This window comes from Gymnogyps californianus, chromosome 1 (assembly GCF_018139145.2).
Source record: "Gymnogyps californianus isolate 813 chromosome 1, ASM1813914v2, whole genome shotgun sequence".
NCBI classification, from domain to species: domain Eukaryota; kingdom Metazoa; phylum Chordata; class Aves; order Accipitriformes; family Cathartidae; genus Gymnogyps; species Gymnogyps californianus.
The window spans coordinates 208,547,449-208,572,966 of record NC_059471.1 but is presented as its reverse complement, the minus strand read 5'-3'; the positions used below and the strand labels follow the sequence as shown (position 1 = coordinate 208,572,966).

Below are 25,518 nucleotides of genomic sequence, written 5' to 3'. Positions count from 1 at the left end.
GCCTTCAGAAATTTAAGATTTCTTTTATTAGAACTGCTTTATTTCCTTCAGTAGTGATTAGAATTCCCATAATCTAAGATAGAAGATTGTGGACTGCAGCCATAGAATAAAATAGATTTTACTTTTATTGCTGCCCATCAGGCACTAAGTAAAAAAAGTAAAGAAGTGCCTTACAGCAGCATGCAGAAATGGCAGCTCATCAAGCAGACTATATGCTAAGGTATCACAGTTCAGAACAAATACCGGCACTGTCAGTGGCAATGCCTTTTAACAGACAAAGGTTAAGTATCATTTTTTTGGCATTTTTTTGTTCTAGGATTCTGTTGCACTTCAAAGTTGACATAAAGAGAAGTAAGCTTGATTCTATTCTTATTTTGATATTAGTTGTATCTTCCAACACACTGACCAAAGTCTTTTGAGACTTTTGTGTATATATCATAATTGAGCTGCATAAGCCTGGAGAGCAATCATTGTCTTCCATAGCTATGCACAGTAGTAGCCAGGAAGCATATAGCAAATATTTCTACTGATGCATACAGGAAAAATAGGTAAGAGTCTGTCACTCGTTTTTGCTATATTGACTTCCCAGTGGCAACAGAAATAAATATATAAAATCCATTTTTTGTCATGTCAGTTTTGTGACTTTTAATGTATACACCAACAAGTCACATAAGCAGTGGTAACTGGGTACGTACACAACTCTGCAATGAAAACAGTTGAAAATAACTTATTTTATTTCATAGTTGTGATGACTTAAAAGTAAGCTTATCAATTAATTACAATAATCTGAGATGCTGAGGTAACTTGGTCTTCCTCGATCACATACTGAAAGCCTTTATTTGAGAAAGAGATAAAAGCTGGTCATCTTTTTGCATTGTTCAGATAGCAATCTCCGCTTGATTGCAACTTCAAACAAGAAAAAAGGCATTCTCAAACTAAAAAAGTAATCCCTTCCTCTTTCTGTTGACAAACTTCTTTATTCTGCAGGAATTTTTGCTGGTTTTCGTTTTAAGTTGATGCTTTACATTTACCTGAACCAGCTTTTGTGGATCTCTATGATCTCTCTGGTGGCTGAAAGATAGCTTGACATTTAAAGTCGGCTGATTGCTATGAATCTATTTAATGCTAATAATATAATGCATTCTGCTCATGAGTACTGTTACAGGAATGCAGTTTGTAAAACTGGTAGGTTTTCATGAATCATTGAGTGATTTTGTTGGCAATCAGATCATGTACTGAAATCAGCTGCATTTCTCCGTACCACCACTCCTATTGTATCGTACTCCAAACCGCAAATCACTAATGGCAAGGAAGGTCTTCTAGTTTCAAACCTAAATTTATCCGTGGACAATTTATATCCATTTGGTTTGCAGCCAGTATACCTTTCCTCCTATATAAGTCATATTTGTGGGATTCATTTCCCTAGGTTAAATTAGCCATATTCTTCTAACCTTGTCTCCAAAAATCAGCCATCTGACTAATCATTTGTTTGCACACCCTTTCTCCACTTGGGGTGAAATCCAAAAATATGTTTAAGATCCTAAGTGACATTTTAGACAAAATTTATGTGTATAAATTCAGGAGAATGATCCTGGAAAACTGCCTGTGACCTCTACAGGCGCACAGTATCTATGAAAACCTTTCTGTATTTTCCTAATTCTGTACACCATAGAGGCTCAACTGTGGACCCTGTCTCTGCCAAGCTTGCTGCTTAGGCAGTTACCTCCTGCCTAACACTCTTTGGATAGAGAAGAGTGTGGGGGGTTTGTATTTTATTTTTGTATTTTTTTCTCCTGCCAGTTCTACAGTCTGATTTGGTGGTCATGCCCTGAATACGTATGTCCCTCTATCATTCTGTGTGATGGCGGTGGTAACTTTTTTACATGTAGGTCTAGCAATTTGAATATTTCCCATAAAGGTAGGAGATCTGAGCCCTCAGTCTGTGTGGGATTTGAATTTGCAGTTCACACATCCCAAAGATATGTTCAGGCCACCATTCCCATTCTAGATGGGAATGTAACCTTCCCTCTCTGCATCGTTTTGTTCAGGCAATGTCTACCATATGCAGAGGGACTCGGCAAGGAAGATGTACAGACTTTAGGAGTACAGAGCAATTATTTGTTGATGAATACACACAGCAGACAGATACGTCCGAAGAACTGTTAATATACTCACCACCTCAGTGAAGCCCTTGAATAGTGTCTGCTGGCCAGGCAATCATCAGTCAGGTTAGGAAGTGTCAACTTCTCCTGCCCCTTGGAACAGACCAACCGACTGTCGCTGTTGCTGAGTTGCTGCCATCCACTTCTGTGTATTTTTCTTTTGGTTTTATACCTCTTCATGTCAGTATTTTTCTTCTTGAATTCTTCTCCCAATCACAGTCTGTGGTTTTGCTCTTGTTTTTTTTTTTTTTTTATTTTCTTACAACACGTGGCTTTCTTTCAAACCCCTTCTCACATCTTAATAGCCATTTTCTCAGTAAAACTGAGTCGAGGACTCACAGCTGTGCTGCACCAACGTAGGCCTTGCATCGTAGACATCTGAACCTCTGGGCCGAGGGTTTCAAGAGTTCCTTCTCTCCTTCTGGTTGCAAAAAGGGCCATTCTGTAACAAGCAGAACAGGGACCTCACAAGAGGAAGAGTGACTCCGAACTCATGTTACAATATATCTCTCCAGGGTAGGAGGATGTGAAGGCTTCCAAAGCCTGAATACATATCTACTTTAAAGTAACTAAAACATAAGAAAAGTAACTAAAACTTAAGAAGAATGTAGGGTAATTTCCCTCTATAGGAGATGTGTTTTCCTGACCTGGCAATTTCTTGACTCATCTCTACTAATTTGACTAATCATTTCACAGTGGCACAGGTTCAGTTATTGTTCTGGAATCCAGGTATGGTCAATGTGTAATAGTTTCATTTTTAACTGTAGAATAAATTATATTGTCCAAGAAAAAAATACGTTTATCTGACACAGTCTTCCTCCAGTAAACCCATATTGCCTTTTAGTATATGGCCCTTTTCTTCATCACAAGGATCAATTCAACTTTCTTTCAAATAATTTCTAAAACTTTGTAAACATTTGAATTGGACTAGCAGAGCTGTAGTTACCAGGAACACTTCTTCTACACATTAAATAAAAGTGGATGTGAGTTGAATGTGCGTAAGCTGTCTGTCGCTCAGTTTGGGCGGATTATGTAGCTTGATAGATTATGGCTGCTTGATTTGGCTTTCTTATGCCAATATACTTTAATGAATACTATTAGAGTATGATAATGCATTTCCACATCCAATATGATGATTTCTATTCTGTGTGCTCATTTCCTGTTCACATTTGCTTGTGTTCAATCTCACTACTATAAAAATTCAAGATTAAAGCACATATTATGTGGACCATACCTTTAACTCTGAAGCAATCTTAAGTGCACTGTGGCTATTTTTTTATCTACAAGGATACCAAATACTTTGTTGCTTCTTTAAATTTTCTTTGCAGAATTTGAGTTAGCTCAATTTTTGGAAATTCTTTCCTCATCCCTCCTTTTTCTGATCTTCAAGATGGAGTTTGCTATGCTCATCAGATTGCTTTTCCTCTCTGGGTGGGCTATTCGGTTACTTTTTCTACTGTTTCATTAAGTGGCTTATTCATATGAGGTCTTGGAAACATGCTGTACAAGTTTGTGAAAATAAAAACCAAATCAGTTAAAAATAAATATCCAAGGTAAAACTGTCTTAGAGTCTCAGAACAACTAGTTTATATTAGTATTTATGCCAGAGATGTCTTTTAAATGTATGTTTGTTGTGTTTTCTAAGAAACATACTCAAATCTATGCTTCGTAAAAAAGAAGATGGCAAATTTGAGTAATAAAAAAAATATTTTAGTGACTGCCTGCATTGCTCCTCCCCCTGTTTTTTTATGAGGTAATTAGGGAGAAAAAGTGTGCTTTTGTTTTCATAGATATATTCAGTTTTTTATAATTAGCATATGGGTTTTGATAAAGATTCTGTTTTGCAATGTGATTATTTTAGATAGTGAAATCAGAAGGATATTAATTTTTCAGAGATTTATTTCTTAATGCTTTTTTCATTCCTATGTTGGTTTTATGATTTTGTTTTACTGAGAGCAGTGAGGAGGAAGAATTATGAAGGGATAAAGATATGATCTAACCATGACAAAGGAAGTAGTTGCTTGGTATCTAAATAAAATTAAAGCATTTGCCTTCTGAAGTAACTTAGAGATGTTTTATGGGAAGAAATGTTTGTTTTCACCTTCACAAATATATTAAGTACTTCGAGTTACTGTCAGTTAGAGAAAAACTCTAGTTTACCAATTAGTGTTTGCCAAGAGTGGGTAATGAATTTGTCATCATACTGCAATAAAAAATCCTTGACTGGCAGGGAGATGGAATAGTTGACCTATTATTTTCAACCTGAAATTACCTAACATTGTGGTATGTGAATACAAAAGCAAAGGAACTGAAGTGCCTGAGCTCTTGCATGACAACTGAAAAATAGACATTCCAGTGAGTGTTAGATATATGCCCTTTTCATGATGACATTTGTTTATTGCAAAACTGAATGAGAACATTGTGACACAGCTACTTTGTTCTGTCCAGCCATATGGGGTTGTGAGAATTGCTGAAAACACAGGGAGAGAGCCATGGCTTCAGAATATTAAAGCGCCCTAGTATCACTTGTGATGCCAATAATAGTGTCTACTGCCAATTCAGGAACCAAAGGGTGTGAAGAATTCTGTAAAGGACTAAGAAGATTTATCTAGTGAAGACTGCTGGAAGAAGATGATGTCCATTTCCCAAATCCTAATAAATTTGTGTTGACAGGCTAACTGAAAAGATAGCCTTAGGGAAAAGCTTGCATTCAGGGCATGAGGTTAACAGAGGAAAAGACAGGTCTAAAACTGAGGCATATGACTTCATGGTACAAAATTTGATTTTACAGAGAACCATTCTGACAGAGAGTCAGGAGCTAGAGGGCTGGTCATATAAGAAGATTTTTGTAGGCTCTTTTGTGGTCAAATATCCGCAAGATTATAAAAACTTAGATTGGAATTCAAAACACATAGCTTGGGAGAAGTATTTGCCATGCCTATACAGCAACACCAGAAAATGGAGTGGTAAATAGATGCAGATATAACAAAACTCCAAGAGGACAATGGCAAGGTTCATTAAATCACTGCCTATCTGGACAATTCCAGGTCATTTCACTAGCAGCACTTGCATCAGTATGGCAGGGAGGCAAGACTGGGACTTCCATCTCTTAACAGGATTTAGTGCAGTTTACCAGTTTGCTCATTATCACCTTCCTTTGCTCATGTTAATTGTCATTATTTTCCATTTTAAGAGACTTGTTCTACTATGTGCTCAGCACAAAGCACAGTCCTTGAGTTGAAGAACTCCAGGGAAAGAGACTGAATAGGGACAGTGAGCAAAGCTGAGAGGAAACAGTGGCTGGGTAACTGTTTTGGTTTTTAAATACTTAATACTATTACTAAAGTTGCTGAAGTTGTTATAAGCAGTTCAAAGAATTGAGTCTGTGAAGGATTTAAATGAGGGAAGGGAAGTGACTTGAATCTAAGAAGGAGCAAGTGTACGAGCAGTGAGAAGGCTGCAGCTGAAGAGGTACTCAATGGGATCTACATAACGAGCAGAGCTAGAAGAAGTAATGAGCCAAATGTAGATGTATAGAAAAGAAAGAAATATAGAGACCCTAGAAACTGAATATGGATATATTATAAGGGAATAAATGGAAATTATGTCACAAACAAATGGTAGTGTGAGAACATCATGTGCATTTAATGTATAAAGTAACATGTTCTTTAAGAATATCTATATAGCATGTATGTGAAATTCAGCGAACTCTTGAATCATGGATTATTTAATGATAGAAGCCACTTAATTATGTTTTTTATGAAATTAAAGATGGTTAAGGCTAGATTCTGAGAAGCTTAATAACATTTAAGTATTGTCTTATTCCCATGCCCCATGCTGACAGAAGCTATATTAGCACAAATAATAATGGTATTATTTCTGCTGACATTGTGGAATGCGTATTTGTCAGGCTGACTGGAGAAGGCAAAACCTGCCCCCTCTTTAGTGGGTTTAAAAGCTTTTGGGCCCTCCAATAAATTTAATAAAAAAATTTGATCTATTATAATTATCTAGTCAACTTTGTGTAGTGGTCTTTACAATCTTTATGAGAAAAGAACTAAGGATACTATGAAATTGGATCTTTTTTCTGTAGTCTGTTTATGCTAAATTTTATCTAGTATACTTAGCCACTTACAGACTCCTGATAATACTAACATCATGATTTTCTGTAGGCCAAATTTGTTTCCTGGGGTATTACTTCTATTTTAAGTTTATAAAAGACAGTTCACAACATACTTATGGCTCCCAATATTGTTTTCTAGGAAAAAAACATTGCTGCCCATAAAAAGGGAGGAAACTATAGTAAAAATTCCAGATAAACCCCTCTAACAGAAATATTTGCAAGAAAACTAAGTTATATTTTACACATTCTTTAAAAAAGAAGTTACTTTTATTTGTATTTCTTAATTAGTGCTTCCCAGACAAATGATGTGTAGTTGGAGCACTTTAAGTCCTATGGAGGAGGATAATCTTCCCTGGAGGATTATGTTTTAATGCTTTTTTCCACAGAAAAACTAAACCTAAATTATATTTAATAGTCAGATACAGAGCCACATTCAGTTTGGAGTTGCAAAGGGTATAGTAACTATTAGGGGCTTCATTGCATTTGGAGACAGCTGATTCAGTCGATAAACTGCATTTATTGGGACAATATTGCCAAATACTTTTAATAAATATTTATTTGTGTCAATTACTAGGACTCGCTAGTTTGGTCATTTTCTATGAAAGTAGAATAATAAATACACAAGGCAATTGTTAGATGACCTGAATAATAATACATGCATCCTTGCATTTCGTGTGCCTGAAACAAAATTTGTCAAAGAAAATTATTTTATACATTAAATGGTCTCTCCTTAGTTGCATTTCAACAAAATTAGCCCACATGAGCTTTTCTTACTAAATTTTGTTTCACATGCAATTGTCATTTCATCTGCAATTCTTGTAATTTATATTTCACTTATTAGCTTAATCAGCTATTTTTTCAAAGGGGCAGCATCATAGTAGTGATTCAATTATTTTAAAAACAATTGCAAGAGAATTGTAAAGCCATTTAACAACGGGATTTGGATCTGAAGTATGCAGATAAGACTTCAGAAAGTGGGGTTTTGGTAGATTTTAGATAACTCCAGAAAGTGTTTGAAACCAGCTAATCTCAAAAGGTCTTAATTTCTAAAGATACCAAAATCATAGTATCCTGGACATACCTACTGTGCACAGAAACTTTACTAGGCACCAGTGCGCTCAGAAATATCCTGGTTGGGATGTGAGAGCTGAGCACATAAGCTCCATCGTTAGAGATGAATAGAGAGATGCCTCACTTCTGGTTAACTATATTGAAAAGCCATTTATGGTCCTATCATGACCAACCCTTACCACTCTGTGAGAAATGCCATATCAATGACAATATGCTGGCATCACCAAGTGTTAAGTACTCTTGGTAGGAAAACCTGCCAGTGCATTTGTTGAAGTTAGGCCCCTCTTTACACTGAAAAAGGCAGGTTACATGGAGTCAGAAGGAGAGCAGGGAGTCTGGTGCTTACACTCCTGTCATTCGGGCATTCTTTGCTGGCAGGGGCAGAGCTGGAGTTCCAGTCTCTGCTTTTAGTGTTACCTCATTCATTACTGTATTACTTGTTAATATAAAATGCATGAATGTTTCTGGGGTTGCACAGTTCTGCCAGAAACCCCTTCTTCTGACTAAATGCCACATCTTCTGGGCAACTGATTATATACCATTGGATATTCTGAATATTCAATGGTATATACCTGATCAGTCATCTGTACTATCCTAATATTATCAGCAGTATTACCTATATAATTACTAATTGAACAATTTTGCTCTGTTTTTCATGTGCTTCATATTCAGTAGGTCACTAAGTTCTCCAAATCAGAGAAATACAATAACTGAATTGCTGAGACCTTCCATCATCACAGTAAAAGGAGTTAAAAACAAGCACACAAAGATTTTAATGTACAGCATAGACCTCTTATCCTCCAGTGAAGCTTATTTTGCACTAGTGAAGTAGAGCTTTGTTATCTATTCTAGTATCCAGAAGATTCTGGGCTTTTTCTTTCCTTTCAGTACTTTTCTGTGTTTAAAATTTGCTTTTGCTATTCTAAAGAAACTATACCCCAAATACCACTGAAAACAGTCTGATTACTCCTCTCATGTAGTAGCTAGGCAACTGGCAACAAGATCTTTTGCACAGATTTAAGCATTTTTCCTTTTTTTCTGATTTTCTGAGAAGAGTAAAAGGAGCCAGTGTGCAGCAGGGATTTAGCAGTAAAGAGAGCAGACAGGTGATCTTCCTTTTGGGTTACAGCCATATTAAATTCATACACTGATACATATACACAAATTCAAGAGGGCAAGGTAACTTCTGAAGAGAAACACAAAGAGCCATGAGTCCCAGTTGGTCCCCTTTTACTCAGATTTACAAAATTAGAGGGACCTATTGATAGATAATAGAGGCTTTAGAAAGCAATAGATGTTAGAAATATATAAGCAAACTTTGGAATTTGTTCCAGTACTGTGGAACAATGTAATTGCTGTTAATTTTCACAAAGTGTTTTTATATTTGTTCAGCTTGGCTTTCTGGAACCTGACATGCTTCATTTCTGTTAGAAAGGTGTTATGGATCTTCCTGCAAGAGCAGCAAACAAAGAAAATAACTTCTCAGTATGTGCAGCATTCAGATTAAAAGTATTCGACTGTATCAGTTGAAAACACCATATGATTTTACTGTTAAGTTTTCAAAAATGTAACTTTGTATGTTTGTTGTATCACAGGTACAGGAATGGCTGTGCTTAAACTGCCAGACCCAAAGGGCAATGTCAGGACAACTTGGGGATATGGGCAAGGTGCCACTTCCGAAAACAGGCCCTTCACAACCAGTATCCAAAGCACCTGCTACTCCTCAAAAACAGCCTATGCCTGCTGTCTCACTTTCCCCTCAGAAGACTTCCACACCACCTACTCCTGCAGCAGCAAAATCGAAAGAAGAACCAGGCGTTCAGAAGGAAGTTCCAAAACTTCAGCAAGGGAGACTGGAAAAAACATTGTCAGCTGATAAAATCCAACAAGGAATTCAAAAAGAAGATGCAAAACTTAAGCACGGAAAACTTGTCAAGACACCCTCGGTTGATAAAATCCAACGTGTTTCTCAGAAGGAAGACCCAAGACTCCAGCAAACAAAACTGACAAAGACAGCCTCATCTGATAAAATTTTGCATGGAGTTCAGAAGGAGGATGCAAAATTTCAAGAGGCAAAACTGGCAAAAACATCCTCAGCTGATAAAATTTTGCATGGAGTTCAGAAGGAGGATGCAAAATTTCAAGAGGCAAAACTGGCAAAAACATCCTCAGCTGATAAAATTTTGCATGGAGTTCAGAAGGAAGATAAGATATAAAACTTCAAGAGGCAAAATGGCAAATGGCAAAGATACCCTCAGCTGACAAAATTTTACACGGAATTCAGAAAGAAGACCTAAAACTCCAACAGATGAAAATGGCAAAGGCACTATCAGCTGACAAAATCCCACCTGCAGCTCAGAAGGAAGATGCACAACTTCAGGAGGTCAAATTGTCAAAGGCAGTTTCAGTTGATAAAATCCATCATGGAATTCAGAAAGAAGATCCAAAACTTCAACATGAGAAAATCATGAAAGCTTCATCAGTGGAGAAAATCCAACAGGAAGCTCAAAAGGAAGAATCAAAACTTCAGCAAGGGAAACTGTCAAAGACACTTTCAGCAGATAAAATTCCTGCAACAATAAGTTCAGACCAAAAGAAACTCCTAAGCACATTGGAAGAAGATAAAAAACCTGTGCTCCCACAAAAGAGCGCACCACATCCATGGGACAAAAAAGAACAAATTACAGCTGAGACTAAAGAACATGTTGCTGAACAGAAAGCAGAAGTTGAAGCACCTTATAAGGGACTGCAAGCTAAGAAGCAAGAGGATGTTAAGAAAGAGGGTTTGACAACTGGGAGTTCACAAGTGGTTTTGAAAGCTGAAAAAGCTGAGGAAGCGCAACAGCACTTGTTCCAGCTTGTTCCAACAGCACCTTTGCCAGGAACTGACCGTGTGGAAGCAGTGAGAGAAAAAACAGTAAGTGGCTTTCTCCCTCCCACCTCCCTTCTCCCTTGGTACAATTTAGAATCTGATCCTGATAGACCCTCTCTTTTATGTCTTCCTGCTCTTTATTGTTATTCTCTGTACAGGAGGATTCTAAATGATAAAATCATCACTCCCGTTGAGTGAAAGTTTCACCAGTTAGTCCTGTGCTCTACATGCAACTTTTCAATACTTCTTGCATGATTTTCAGTCTCAAGCAGTTAAGCATTTGAAACTAAGGGAAAGTTCCTGTTTAATAATTTTTCCAATATTTCTGATTTATTTACCTGCTTCTGTAGACTCTCCAGACTTTGGAGTGTAATTGTTGAAATTGGAGTGTTTCCATAGTTCTTAATCCCAAAAGGGAATAATCTGTGATGGTAGGGTGTACAGTGTTTTGCAATACCAAATTATAATAAACATTTGAGGAATACTTTGTGATGCCTGAACATGTTATGTTAAAGTATGCAATCTTTACATCTTTTTACTATTTCATTTGCTTATCTCATATGGACAAGTACTTTTAGGTAGAGTTCTTGGTGGGCTCTCAAGTCAGATGAACGGATGAGTTCAGGATAGCATGTACTAGAGGTCTGCATTTCTTAAATGCATTTGCTGGATGTGAAGTCACCAAGAAGTCACTTCATCAACTGAAATAATATATACAATTTGTTGAGGAATGAAAAATGATGGGTTTTTATATCAGCACCGCAAATTAGGTGCTGATTATTATGTTATGAAAGTAGGATTAGGTGTAGGACAAGTGTTTAACCTTTGCCAAAATCATGTTTTCAAATAATCCCAGTCAAAAAGGTCAAGGGGGTTTTTTGTTTTATTTTTTTAACTTGTGATAACCAAGATATTTGGACAGAAAAATATTCTGATTCAGAAATTGTGCTGTGGAAAATACTACTATTTTTATAAACCAAGTTTCCTGTCTGAAATATATCTCCTATCACATGTTGTGTTTCCTCGTTTTGATGATATCAAGAGGTATGGTGTCCCCTGATTCTACCAAGGGAATCTCTGAATTATGCTCAGAGTAACATAGCCAGAAATCCTCCCTTCTAGAATAAACAAGAAGGAGATCTAAGAAAATCCTATATCAATTTGTTTATCTCATATCAAACATAAGACACTATTGCAGGACTTTCCAAGAAGAGTAAGCTTAATTTTGTTAACAAAATGTCACTTCTGGGTTTTTTTTTTTAATTCATATCAGAAAACCTAAGAAGTAGACTTAGAATTTTGTTACTGTTGTTAAAAATTTGGGGTTTTTTTCTGTTGAAAAACATTTGTAAGGGAAAATTTTCATCACATGCTAGTCTCAGTCCTGTCTGGTCATTTTTATGTTCTATAAGGAGGTGAAAGCATATTATACTCTGGACAAATCTAAGATACATATATTGGATTTCCATCTCTGATAGCAACAGATTTTAATTGTAGATTAATTAGTGATTTCTAATGTGGCGCACACGTATATTTCACTCTTATTGCACTTATATTTTACTTCCTCTCACTGCCTTCTAACCGAAATCAGGACTCCTTGAGTTAATACCATAAATAGGGATTATCTTTATTTTGCTCTTGTTATCAGACTTTGAAGCACACTTAGCTAAAGTTTGTAAAGCAGAAGTTTCATGAATAAAACAAAACCCAAACATATATATCTCCTTGTAAGTATTTTTAAAATTCAAACACTCTGAAATACAAACCAGAATTGAATGAATGAAAAAGGAACACCTAGTTTTACACAAAAAGACTTCTTTCCCCCCCCCCCCCCTTTTTTGCTCCTTGGAAAAATCCTAAAAAGAAAATAAATAAGAAGCAGCTCAAATTGTTCAGAATTAAAAATAAAGCTGGTGCCTCATGTAGCTTGTACTTCATAAAAATAACTCTGATTTTTTTTATTTTTATTTATTGAAGTATTTTAATGTTCTCCGTGCCGTACATCAAACATGGCTAGAAACAATTCTTCCCAAGAAAGCATGTGACGGAAGTGGAAGAGGAGATAACAATTTAGATGTCACACATTGATTCCATTTCAGTGTGTAAAGGACAATATCTAGACATTGAAGAATATATTTTACATGTATTTCAGGACAGAATCATATGAAGGATTTCGGGTAGGTGTATTTTTAAATAGGCATGCAAGGGAAGACCTAATACTTTCGGCACTTGACAAACTGCTGATGCCATTTTATATCCAAATCTGTGCAAATGGTAATTACTAACTCTTGTAGTATTCCAATGAGATAAGTAAATAATACTATCCTCATTTTTCACTAAAAAAAAAAAAGAAAGATGGCAACACCCCAACAAGTCTCTAAAGACATGGAGAGGCTAAAGTTCTGATCCAGTACAATCAGTAGAATGATCCTTGGAAAATCACAGATACCAACTGTATTTAGAGATCTGGCATCCTTTAAAACAAAAGTGACTTAAATATTGAAACATTTTTAAATATTTGGGTCTCAAAGTATGATTTAAAGTATCATCAAAGCCATTTTTATCTTCAAAACTTTCTGTTTTCGGTAATATTTTAAACTATAATTTCTTCAAAAAGATTTCAAAGAATAAACTGACTTTGCTCATGATTTACTGGTCCTTTTCCTGATAAACCATCTTGTAATATTGACTATTCACATGTGCAATAGCAGTTAGCTGTGCTAACAAGGATGCCTAGAAATCTTGGATGGTTATGACATACAGTTTGTCAGTATAAAACAGTCATCTTGGAACTCACAAATTAACAAATAAGTAGTTCAGCATATCTACATGAACACATTGCCATGGTGTAAATTGGACATATATTTACAACATACCAGCTGTATTATATAAGTGCCCTTATTACTACCTTCTTATGTTTACTGAGGAATGATCGTATGCTTAGGTTGAGTAAACAGGTAGAAATTAATATATTGTAAATTGACATCATTATTCTAACACATGCCATTAATGACAAAACAAAGACCAGGGAGCCAGAATAAGGAGGAAAAGGCTTATCTGTAAGCAGTTTTTCTGGACACAGATAAAATGTTTCATTTTGATAATACAAAATTCAAATACAGATTAAACAGTTTAGTCAACTAAAGTCATTTTTTCACTCTCTGCAACTTTTTTTTAGATAATGTAGATATCTTTATTTCTGCTATAAACAGAATGACCTTTTAAAAATCATGAGTTCCTTTGCAAAATAAAATTTCTGTTCTGTGCAACAGAATGTAATCTTGCTAGCTATAAATAATTTAAAAAACTGACAAGACTTTTTTTTTTTTAATCACAGTTTTCTTTTAATAGACTTCTGACTGAATTTGATAACCAATGGGACTTTTTAAAGCACTCAGTTTTATATTTTCAAATAAGAATATTAAAAGTGAAGAGGTGTAAGAATAAATAATACTTCTAAAGCAAAAACTTCTAATGCAAAATAGCTGTATGATGTATTGACATTGACACTGTAGAAATGCCACTAGAATAGTACAAATACATCCTACATTAGATTATTTTTACCATTAGTTAAAGAGGTTGCATTTGCTGTTTTTAAAGTCTTATCCAGCCTGCAGCTTTTATAAGTCTCCTTGTTCCTCATGTCTCAAGGAGATCCTCCCATCGATGTCTGTATTAGAGCTAAATTTGTCCAGTATTAAAAGTTCACAGTAGGCAAACTTTCAGAAAAAATGCCATTCAGCTACTCAGAAAGGCCCAGTAATTCAACATGTACCGAAGTACTTCCTACTTCACAAGAAAAAAGTGAGGTTTTTTTCTTATTGATTAAAATACATTTTTCATTCTCAAAGAGTTGTTGAATATATATATGATGCTTAGTAGCATTGTTTCTGCAATATTTTGTTATTCATCTAAAAATCTCATGTTTATGGTATGTTTACGGTATGTTTACAAGTTTGACAATGATGCTGTCTTTGTGTATGTGATGGCCAACCCTGTAGAAAATAAATTACCAGTCATTTAAGAATAGATGTAGCTAGTGACAATATCCTAGTTCTCAGGCTGCAGGAAACAAGGAAAAAAAGCACAAAGACCAAATTTTATTTATTGCAAGTTACATGCATATGATCTCAAAACACGATGTGCAGGATAATTTTTGCATGACATATCACAGGGCAGACAACTATACATACAAAAATGATAGAAACTATATTCATATTGTGGTAGCCTTAAAAAGAAAGTTGGATTTTCTCATCACATTTATTTCTAGTGATAAAAGAAGTCCCTCCTTATTGTAGATCTTTTTCTTCTCCTTCCTGTACAAATAGCAGTCTTTCCCATATTCAGTTTCCTATTATTCATATCAGTGATGTTGTGGCATACACTGAGGTTCAACAACAGGGCAGGCAATAGCAATATTCATTGCCATCTCCTCTGGTTTAGTCATTGAGTAGGTACTACACATTGGACTCACAGATAGTGGTACCATCACAAATTACAAGGAGAATGGCTAAAGTTGTTCCATGACCCATTGTTGTCTACCTATTTCTGAGCTTAACTGTTTAGTTGACGCCTTCTGTCTCTGCTTTACAAGTCACTGTGTCACTTCATCTCCCTGTGGAGAACCAAGATCTGACAGATTCACTTTCACTAGGTGGACAGTCTGTCCTTCAACTCCTAGGAGACCTTCTGAGCTTGAACAATGTTTAGATTTTCTAGTAGCTCATCTAAATTGATCACAGTGTGTTTGGTTGGGTATGTCTTTATAAGTATGAACATATTGGAAATAAAACAAAAAACAACAATAAAGTGTCATAGGTGAAATTTTAGTGAGGGGTGTGATACTTCTAGATGGAAAAATCCTTTGGTTTTAATGAAATGTGTGGTTTTTTAAAACATGGCCCAATAAATTCCCTTAAACACTTTCGTCTTTAATAAAGGGAACAAAAATGTAAATATAACATACAAAACCTAAAATTGTTAACTATGCTTCATTACTGACTTCTTATGAAGAGTATATCTGATTCTGTCATTAAGGGCTGGAGAACATCCAAAAGTACATTTTTCGGAATAATACGTGCTGAAGTGTTTAAGTGGTGATGACTTCCCAAAGTTGTTTGGAGTACTATAGGTTTCTCCATATTTATATGTTAATCACAACCTCATCATTAGAGTTGTCCTTAGAAATATTTTTTTTCATCTTTGATTTTTAATTGCGATGGATTTTGCTCTGATATCAGATATTTGGGTTTATCATATAGGGTACAATATTGGTAAGAACAGATGTAGTTTATATTCAAGTCAGTATCTGATTTTGCAAAGCATATAATAAATCACTCCTGTGAAACAGAGATTACTTAATAAAATATTAATTAGTAGATTAGTGTAATATTAATATTAATATTACTGTTTTAATGTAGGATTATGTGCACAGTGATATGTCTATAGGCAAGAACAGGTACTTTAAATGTAAATTAAATAATGAAAAAACCTGACTGGTTTTTAAAAATAAAAGGACTGACAATAACAAATATTTGGTTTATGATATTTTGGCATTAAATATAACTTTAGTGTGAATAAACATTTGAAAATACTTGTAATTGATAGCAACTTAACATAAGTGTAAATGTACCTTTAAATTATAATTAACCATTGTCATAATTTTCTTAATATATTTATTCTACAGTATTTTTTTTAACTCAGCATATTGCCAAGGAAGTTGATAAATTAAAGCTTTACATAAATGGTTTGCTGTACTTCAGAAATCATTGACTTAGATTAGCAAAGTTCATAAATACTACCTACTTGTATTATTGAGGGCCATAACAAATATGAAGATCATATTATTAAAATCAGGAGACTTTGTGATACTTGTTCTCAAATTGCTAGTGGAGGTGGGGACACTTCGTAAGATTGACAGCTAAGATGACCTGTCATTTGGAGAGTGAGCTGTTTTGTTAGCTGAATGGTGAGGTACTTTCACTAAGTACAGAGCATTTCACAGTTGAGAGAAGCAGGAGGGAAACTCTGGTGTAGAAATACTTGCTGTAGGATATTCTTGGTATTTTTGTTATTTAAAGGAGATAGAGGTGATTGTCATTCAGAATGGTGTAGAAGGATCTGGAAGCTAGGAGAATGACTAAGGGTGTTTAATTAGGGATGAGAAGGAAAACATTGGTTATGATGCTCAGTCAGGTATGCCTGCCTTGTTTGCTTCCTTATTTCCTTTGATCAATAGCTGACCATCATGCTTTCCTCCCTGCAATTACACTTCCCTACCAGCAGCCTACCTCTGCATTACAAATTTACTGAGAAACTTCTTTTTTATGAGGTACTCAGAAAATGTTTGTACAGTGCTGAACTGCAGATATGGGGACATTCCAAATTGCATTAAATCATGCTTCAACACTCCATGTATTCTGTTGCATGTCACAATGTGTAACACTTAAATCAACAAAGTGAAACCATAGGTCCAAAATTTGAGAAGACTGACATATTGCTAGACAATTATAAAAGATTAAATGGGCAAAGAAAGGAGCAGACCCCAGAAATACTTCAGGCTGACGTTTGGCAAGCTATATTACTTCGTATCTAGAACTATGTAGGCAGTTTTGAAATATAGGTAATTAAAATCTTCATTTAAATTAACCCCCAAACAACTTGTCCCATGCATATGTGAACAAATGATAGACTATCACTAGTAAGTGTTCTGAAAGCAATTAAATACAGTATTTGTTTATATTGAAAAATAGAAGATCACCTTACAACTAATAAAATCAGTTGCCAGTGTGGACAGCCATGCAAACATAGTTAGATTCAATGCAAAACCTCAAAATTTGTGGAACTTTTTGTATTATTTCAATAGCTTTGAATAACAAAATTAGTGTTGAGTCTTTTATGGTTTAATATAATTCTTCTTAGCATCATAATTTTTCATCTGAGACATTAACTCATCTTTTAGAAAAAAAATCACATGTATTTAATTGCCTGGAGACATTAAGAATTTATATATAAATATATACACACGCGTATGTATTTATTTTTTTAGGAAAAGGAGGATGACAAATCAGACACATCAGGCTCTCAGCAACAGAAAAGTCCACAAGGTCTGAGTGACACCGGGTATTCTTCTGATGGGATATCAAGTTCACTTGGTGAAATTCCAAGTCATATCCCCAGTGATGAAAAGGATTTACTCAGAGAATCTAATAAAAAAGACACTATTTCACAAGAAAGTCCACCAAGCCCCTCAGATCTAGCTAAATTGGAAAGTACTGTACTGTCTATTCTGGAAGCTCAGGCAAGTACACTTTCTGACGAAAAATCTGCGAAAAGCAAAGAGGTTTATGAAACGTACGGTGAACAGACAAAGTATCAACATAAAACAAAGCCTTTGCCAGTCACTCCAGAATCTTACAGTTCAGATGAGGAAGACTTAGAAACTATTCAAGAAGGTGAAGGAACCATTGTAGAAGATGGCAAAGGAAGTGCTTCCTCCCAGGCAGACTACAAGGAAGAAGATGAAGGAGATGACATATTGGCAAGAAGACAACGCTATGATTCTGTGGAAGACAGCAGTGAGAGTGAAAACTCACCTGTCCCAAGGAGAAAAAGAAGAGCTAGTGTTGGTTCTTCAAGCAGTGATGAGTACAAACGAGATGACAGTCAGGGATCAGGTGACGAGGAAGACTTCATTAGAAAACAGATTATAGAGATGAGTGCTGATGAAGACGCCTCAGGTTCTGAAGATGATGAATTCATTAGAAGTCAACTCAAAGAGATCAGTGTAACTGAAAGCCAAAAGAAAGAAGAAGTGAAAAGCAAAGCCAAAGGAACAGCTGGAAAACATAGAAGAATGGCACGGAAAAGTAGTGCAGGCTATGATGAGGATGCAGGAAGAAGACATTCATGGCACGATGACGATGATGAGACTTTTGATGAAAGCCCAGAGCCAAAATACAGGGAAACTAAAAGTCAGGATGGTGAAGAACTTGCAGTAACTGGAGGAGGAGGCCTTCGGCGTTTCAAAACAATAGAATTAAATAGTACAATAACAAAAAAATATTCTGAAGCATCTGAACAACAGAAAGGTATTTTATATTTTGATGAAGAGCCTGAGCTAGAGATGGAGAGTCTTACAGATTCACCAGAAGATAGATCTAGAGGAGAAGGGTCTTCTAGTTTACATGCTTCTAGTTTCACACCAGGTACATCTCCTACTTCAGTGTCATCACTTGATGAAGATAGTGACAGCAGTCCTAGTCACAAAAAACTGGGAGGGGAGAGCAAACAACAGCGCAAAGCCAGGCATCGATCACATGGCCCTCTTCTTCCAACTATTGAAGATTCTTCAGAAGAAGAAGAACTACGGGAAGAGGAAGAACTGCTAAAGGAACAAGAGAAACAGCGTGAATTAGAACAGCAACAAAGAAAAAGTTCTAGCAAAAAATCTAAAAAGGACAAGGATGAACTAAGAGCTCAGAGAAGAAGGGAACGTCCAAAGACTCCACCAAGTAATCTTTCTCCCATTGAAGATGCATCTCCAACAGAAGAATTACGACAGGCAGCAGAAATGGAAGAGCTGCACAGATCTTCCTGTTCTGAATATTCACCTAGTATTGAGTCAGATCCTGAAGGATTTGAAATCAGCCCAGAAAAAATAATAGAAGTACAAAAAGTTTACAAATTGCCTACTGCTGTTTCTCTATACTCACCAACAGATGAACAACCAATTGGACTCCCAAAAGAAGAAAGTGGTCAAAAGACATTGAAAAGTGCTGAAGAGGTATATGAGGAGATGATGCATAAGACCCATAAGTCCAAGTCATTTCAAATTGCAAATGAAAAAGATGAAGTATTTGAAAAAGAGTCTTTATATGGTGGAATGCTAATAGAGGATTATATTTATGAATCTTTAGTAGAGGATACTTACAATGGAACTATTGATACTAATCTCATAATGAGACAAGATGAGAGCAATGAATATATACAACAGAGAGGAAGAGAGAAAAAAATAAGAGCTTCAGAACAGATCTGTGAAGAACCACAGAAAATTACTGATCTACAGAAAGACTACTATAGTGTTGAGACTTTACATTCTATTGTGCCTCAAGAAGATATTGTTTCTAGTTCTTACATTATCCCAGAAAGTCATGAAATAGTTGTATTAGACAGCACAGTAACTTCCACCACTGAGGAAAAGCAGTTGTTAGATGCAGAAGCTGCTTATGAAGAGCTTATGAAAAGACAGAGAATGCAGCTAACCCCCGGGTCCAGTCCAACACAACCAACTTCAGGTTTCGTTCCCACATCTGATACAAAGGTATCTAGTGTTGGAGAAATAGTGGATAGTACGTCTTTAACATCAAGCACTACTTCAGCAATCTCAGATGTGTCACCTGTCAGTAGTACAGCACTTTCTATTCCAGATGTTAAAATAACACAGCATTTTACAGCAGAGGAAATTGAAGATGAATACTTAACAGATTATGCCAGAGAAATTCAAGAAATAATTTCTCATGAAACATCAATGTTGACATACTCTGAGACATCGGAAGGTGCTGCATCAGTTTTACCTTCTGATACAGCTTCCTTAACATCATCTACATCTTCAGTTTGTACCACAGATAGTTCATCACCTATAGATAGTGCAACCACAGGTTACGTAGATACAGCAGATGCTGTGAGTAAACTAGCAGATTCTGAAGGTGTCAGGATAATAACCCAAGTTCCCTTAACATCTACAAAAGAGTACTCTGAAGTGAGCATGCCTTATGAATCTATTGCCAGAGCTACTAAAAAGCCATCTATAGCATCAAATATGGAAAGTGTGAATCAAGCTGCAGTTTGTTTGCCTGAAACTGCACCTTCAGTAGTGGCAACTACAGTTATAAAGCCCAAGCGATATGCAACTGATACCATTACCTTTGATACTTCCAAAGCAGAAAAGGAAGCAGCTGGAAGAATGAAAAGTACAGTAGAGGCTGGCATTGTCAAAATTCATCATGAAGATTCACACAAAGAATTGGGTGTTGATATGACAAGGATTAATTTGACTAGTGCTACATCTGAGCAACCACCTGTATGTATAGCATCAGTACCAGTTACAGAGCCTGCATCAGAAACATCTTCTGTACCTACTCCCAGTGTTGTAAGTAAGACCAGCATGGTCTCTGTGCCTTCCTCAGCTCCTGTTTTAACATCCAAAGTATTCTCGCTTTTTAGAAGCTCTTCTTTGGATTCTCCTGCACAACCTTCTCCACCCCCACCTCCTCCTCCTCCACCACCTCCTCCACCACCATTACCTCCACCTATTTTACCCAAGCCAGCCATTTACCCCAAAAAGAAGTCACAGATTAAGACTCCAGCAGCAACAGCTCCCACAGTGGTACCTTCAGTCACAAGTGTTCCAACACTAGAGTCCACAGCTGTATTAAAGAATCATGTGGTACCTATCACAAAAACATACACCCAAACACCACCTCCTGTACCACCCAAACCATCCTCCATTCCAGCAGGGCTTGTTTTCAGTCACAGACCCGCTGAAGTAACTAAACCTCCAATTGCTCCTAAACCAGCAGTTCCTCCGCTCCCAATAGCTGTTCATAAGCCAGCAGAAACACAGCCCAAACCAATAGGTTTGTCATTGACTTCAAGTATGACTCTGAATTTGGTCCCTGCAGCTGAATACAAAATAGCATCTCCCACTTCCCCTTTGTCTCCACACTCTAACAAATCTTCACCAAGGTTGACAAAACCCTCACAGGAAACCTATGTTGTCATCACATTGCCATCTGAGCCTGGAACTCCCACAGAAGCTATAACTAGTCAGGCTGTTACCAGCTGGCCTTTAGAAGCACCTTCTAAAGAACAGATTCCCCAGACTATGCCACCAATTTTTACTCCATCCATGAAAACTATGGAAATTCAAAGTATGGCAGATCAGAGTATGTATATTTCAGGTGCTTTGCAAGCTATTCCTGTCACAACACAATCAACTTTTGAAAAAATACCTAGTTCAAAATCAGCAGTAGAAACAACAGAGGTAACCAAGACCACAGTGTCTGTGGTTAAGGGCCCAGTGCCTGGTTTTGGTTTAGGTAGTGTCGCTATTACTATACCTCCAGAGCCACTACATATAGTGGATCAACCCAGGTACAGAGAGAATGGAAGGTTCCATCCTTTGGGTGACGTCATAGATCTTCGCACTTTAACTAAGATGGATATTGAAATGAGAGACAGCTGTATGGATCTGTCTGCTGTTTCCATGGACGTGAGAAGGCAAATGCCAGCAAGTGATACCTGTGGGCGGTCAGTAAGTACTGTCCAGCCAGCTATAATAAATCTTAGCACTGCATGTGTTGCCGATCCTTCTCTGTCTGTAGTCACTGAGACAGTAACTGTAATGACCTGCACCGCCACTGTAAGCTACACTGCCAGTACAGACAGCCTTGTGGATCTGGGACATGCAATGACAACGCCGCTTCAGCTAACAACATCAAAACATTTTGAGCCTGCATACAGAGTAACAGGCAGCCAGGCATTCTCTTCAGGTAGAGATGAAGTGCCAATAAATTTATCCCTAGGTACTTCAACACATGCAGTGACATGGGCTACTACAAAGCCTGTTACTGTACCGCCTGTTGGTGTTACAAATGGTTGGACTGATCTCTCCACTTCTCAGGAGCCGACGGAGAGTGGAGCAGTTGACCTTAGCACTACAAAATCCCACAGAACAGTAGTAACAATGGATGACACTACTTCAGGTATCATAACAACAGTAATAGAAGATGATGAGAAGCCTGTGGATCTGACTGCAGGGAGAAGAGCTGTCTGCTGTGATATGGTTTATAAATTGCCATTTGGTAGGAGCTGTACAGCACAGCAGCCACCAACTACGCTTCCTGAAGATCGCTTTGGTTACAGAGATGACCATTATCAGTATGATCGTTCAGGGTCATATGGCTACCGAGGAATGGGAGGTATGAAACCATCTATGTCTGACACAAATTTATCAGAAGCTGGACTGTTTGCATACAAAAGCAAGAATAGCTTTGATTATCAAGTTGGGGCAACTGATGCAGCAGTAGATCTTACTTCTGGAAGAGTTACTACAGGTCAGTATGACACAGCAGCAGATCTTTCTTTGAAATATAATTTTGATGTTCCTCACCTCATTTCAGGATGATTATTTTATTATTTTTCCCCTCTTTCTGTTGTTTTGTTTTCTTTTGGACAGTGTGACAAATTCTGGATTACACGTGTTTTTCATTTCTTCATTTTACATATGTGTTTTGCACAGAGCTGCCTGCATGTGCCTGCATGTTCCGAAATGCTGTTTCCTTCACATCTAAAGTAGATCATTAACCTGAAGATTTGCATGCAGTTTCCCTTTCCCATTTAATTCATCAAGATGGGATGACTTTCAGAATCCGCAAAGCAGCATTCTTTTGTGGGACTGGACTGTAATTTTGCCCTGTAATTTCAGGTGAGGTTATGGATTACTCAAGCAAGACTACTGGTCCTTATCCAGAGACTCGGCAGGTGATTTCTGGCATCGGGCTCAGTACACCACAGTATTCCCAAGCAAGAATGGTGTCATCTCTGGGTTCCCAGTTTGGCGTTGGAAGTGTTTTAAGATCATCCAATGGTGTTGTTTATTCTTCAGTAGCGACTCCAATCCCATCCACATTTGCCATCACTACACAACCCGGTTCTATTTTCAGTACAACTGTCAGAGAATTACCTACTCTCCAAACAATTGACTCGGTGCCCTCTTTATCAACTTTGCAACAGAATCAACCGCTCCCAAGATCATACAGTTTCTTGACAACAGTGGCAGCTGAAAAAGATAGTGCAATTACTGCCATTGATATGGAGACAGGGTTACCACCTCTTACTATAGAAACTATTACCACTGAGCCAACCAACTTGATACCTGCTTTAACTACAGCATCTGAAGTTTATACAGATGTCATTGAAGATGAGGTTGCCCTTCTCATTGCTCCTGAAGAAGGCAAACAGCAGCAGCTTGATTTGGAGCGTGAACTTCTTGAGCTTGAGAAAATTAAGCAGCAGCGCTTTGCAGAAGAGCTGGAATGGGAACGTCAGGAAATTCAAAGATTTAGGGAACAAGAAAAGTTTATGGTGCAAAAAAAGCTTGAGGAGTTGCAATCCATGAAACATCATCTCTTATTTCAGCAAGAGGAGGAACGACAAGCTCAGTTTATGATGAGGCAAGAGACGTTAGCCCAGCAGCAGTTGCAGCTTGAACAATTCCAACAACTTCAACAGCAGCTCCACCAACAGTTAGAGGAGCAAAAAATTCGTCAAATATATCAGTATGGTTATGACCCTTCAGGAACTGGCTCGCCACAAACTACCACAGATCAAACACTTTTGGAAGGACAGTATGCAACCACAGAAAATGGCCAGTTTTGGCCTACTGATGATGCAACCACTACGGCTTCAGGAGTGCTGGGTATTGAAATTCCACAAAGCCAAACATGGTATACAGTTCAGTCTGATGGTATTACCCAATACATACCTAGGTCTGGTATCCTAAGCTCTGTTTCAGAAATGTCTCTTAAGGATATTGATGTTAGAGAGGAGAAGCAATTGAAAAAGAGAAGTTCTATGCCAAAATTACGTGGCCCATATGAGGAGCTTGAGGAGACCCTGGAAGAAGAGCCCCGGTGCTTCAAAAAGATAGTGGACAGTGGAGTGCAAACTGATGATGAAGACGGAGCAGACAGAGGTTACACAAACAGGAGACGAAAAACTAAGAAGAGTGTTGATACGAGTGTTCAGACAGATGATGAAGATCAAGATGAATGGGATCTTTCTAGCAGATCCAGAAGGAAGCCTCGTGTAGGGAAATACAGTGAGAGTACCACCGAGGCAGACAAAGCTAAACAATTCTCCAAAGTATCCAGTATTGCAGTTCAGACAGTGGCAGAGATTTCAGTACAAACAGAACCTGTAGGAACAATAAGAACACCTTCAATCAGGGCCCGATTGGATGCTAAGGTTGAAATCATAAAGCACATTTCAGCTCCAGAAAAGACATATAAAGGAGAAAGTTTGGGATGTCAAACAGAGACAGAGTCAGATACTCAAAGTCCCCAATATCTGTCAGCTTCCTCTCCTCAGAAAGATAAAAAACGCCCAACACCATTAGAGATAGGATACTCATCCCACCTTCGTCCAGACTCCACATTGCAGGTAGTCCCTTCCCCTCCCAAATCTCCCAAAGTTCTCTATTCACCCATTTCACCTGTTTCACCAAGCAAAGTTATAGAGTCAGCATTTGCACCCTATGAAAAACCCATCACTGATGACATCAGCCCTCAGAAGATGCTGCATGCTGACATTGCCAAGGTTCCTCCATCAAGCCCAAAGGCGGCAAAGATGATGCAACGCTCTATGTCTGATCCTAAGCCCCTGAGTCCCACAGCAGAAGACAGTTCCAGAGCTCAGTTTCAGTACACTGAGGGTTTCATGGTAAGAAGTATTTGCTTTCTTTTTTTTTTTTTTTTAATATGCAATTCTACAGCTATCAGTACAGCATGAGGGCTGACACACTCATTTGCAATACCTGTGTATGTAGTCTTTTTGCACACCTTGCTGAAAAGTCCTGAGGAATGCCTGCTGTCTAAAGCAATGGTTATTTGCTTCATTGCTTTGCCTGGAAATAGAGGAATCCATATTACAGTCTTACTAAGATTCAGAAGAAAACACAACAAATTCTTGTTCAGAATTTGGAAGGCATTTTATGTTTTACATGGCAATTAATTGCCAATATAGCGGTTATTGCCAATTCTTCAGAAAATGAAAAGCATTTTCTTTCTAATCATACAACACCCAGCTCTTGTGGCACAGTCTGTAGTGCATTTACCTTGAAATTACTGCATGTGCCTTCTGAGAGGCAGCTAACACCAGATTTATAATTACCTTAGCTGTCCTTTTTCACCCTCATGAGGTTTCTTGGCCATTTGTGATTCTGTGGGTAATCTTGTGTCCCAATGTGTGCATCTTTTATCTCTCCCAGACCAAAAGGTCTCATATCGCAAATCTGGTTTTTGTTTGTTTGTTTTGGATAAGGAAGATTATCAAGAAGTTATGCAAGTGTTGAGGGCTGTTTCTTATGGGGTCAGAGGAGGCAATTTTGAATAAGGCTGACTTCATCAGGATTAAAATTTTTCATTTCTGCAGTATTCCTTTTCCTTGAGTAGTAAGATTTCTGATTTGGGAATCCGTCTGTAATTTATGAATAAGAAGTTTTGGCTAAA

At 37.2% G+C, this 25,518-nt stretch overlaps 1 protein-coding gene across 1 annotated transcript in view; it reads left to right on the top strand.

Moving 5' to 3' along the window:
- PCLO (piccolo presynaptic cytomatrix protein) overlaps nucleotides 1-25,518 on the top strand; it is a 378,058-nt gene that overhangs the window by 164,493 nt on the left and 188,047 nt on the right. Inside the window, 4 exon segments of the mRNA XM_050905865.1 lie at nucleotides 8,952-9,503; nucleotides 9,641-10,273; nucleotides 17,277-22,344; nucleotides 22,716-24,730. Of these exon segments, the coding sequence (XP_050761822.1) occupies nucleotides 8,952-9,503; nucleotides 9,641-10,273; nucleotides 17,277-22,344; nucleotides 22,716-24,730 (8,268 nt within the window).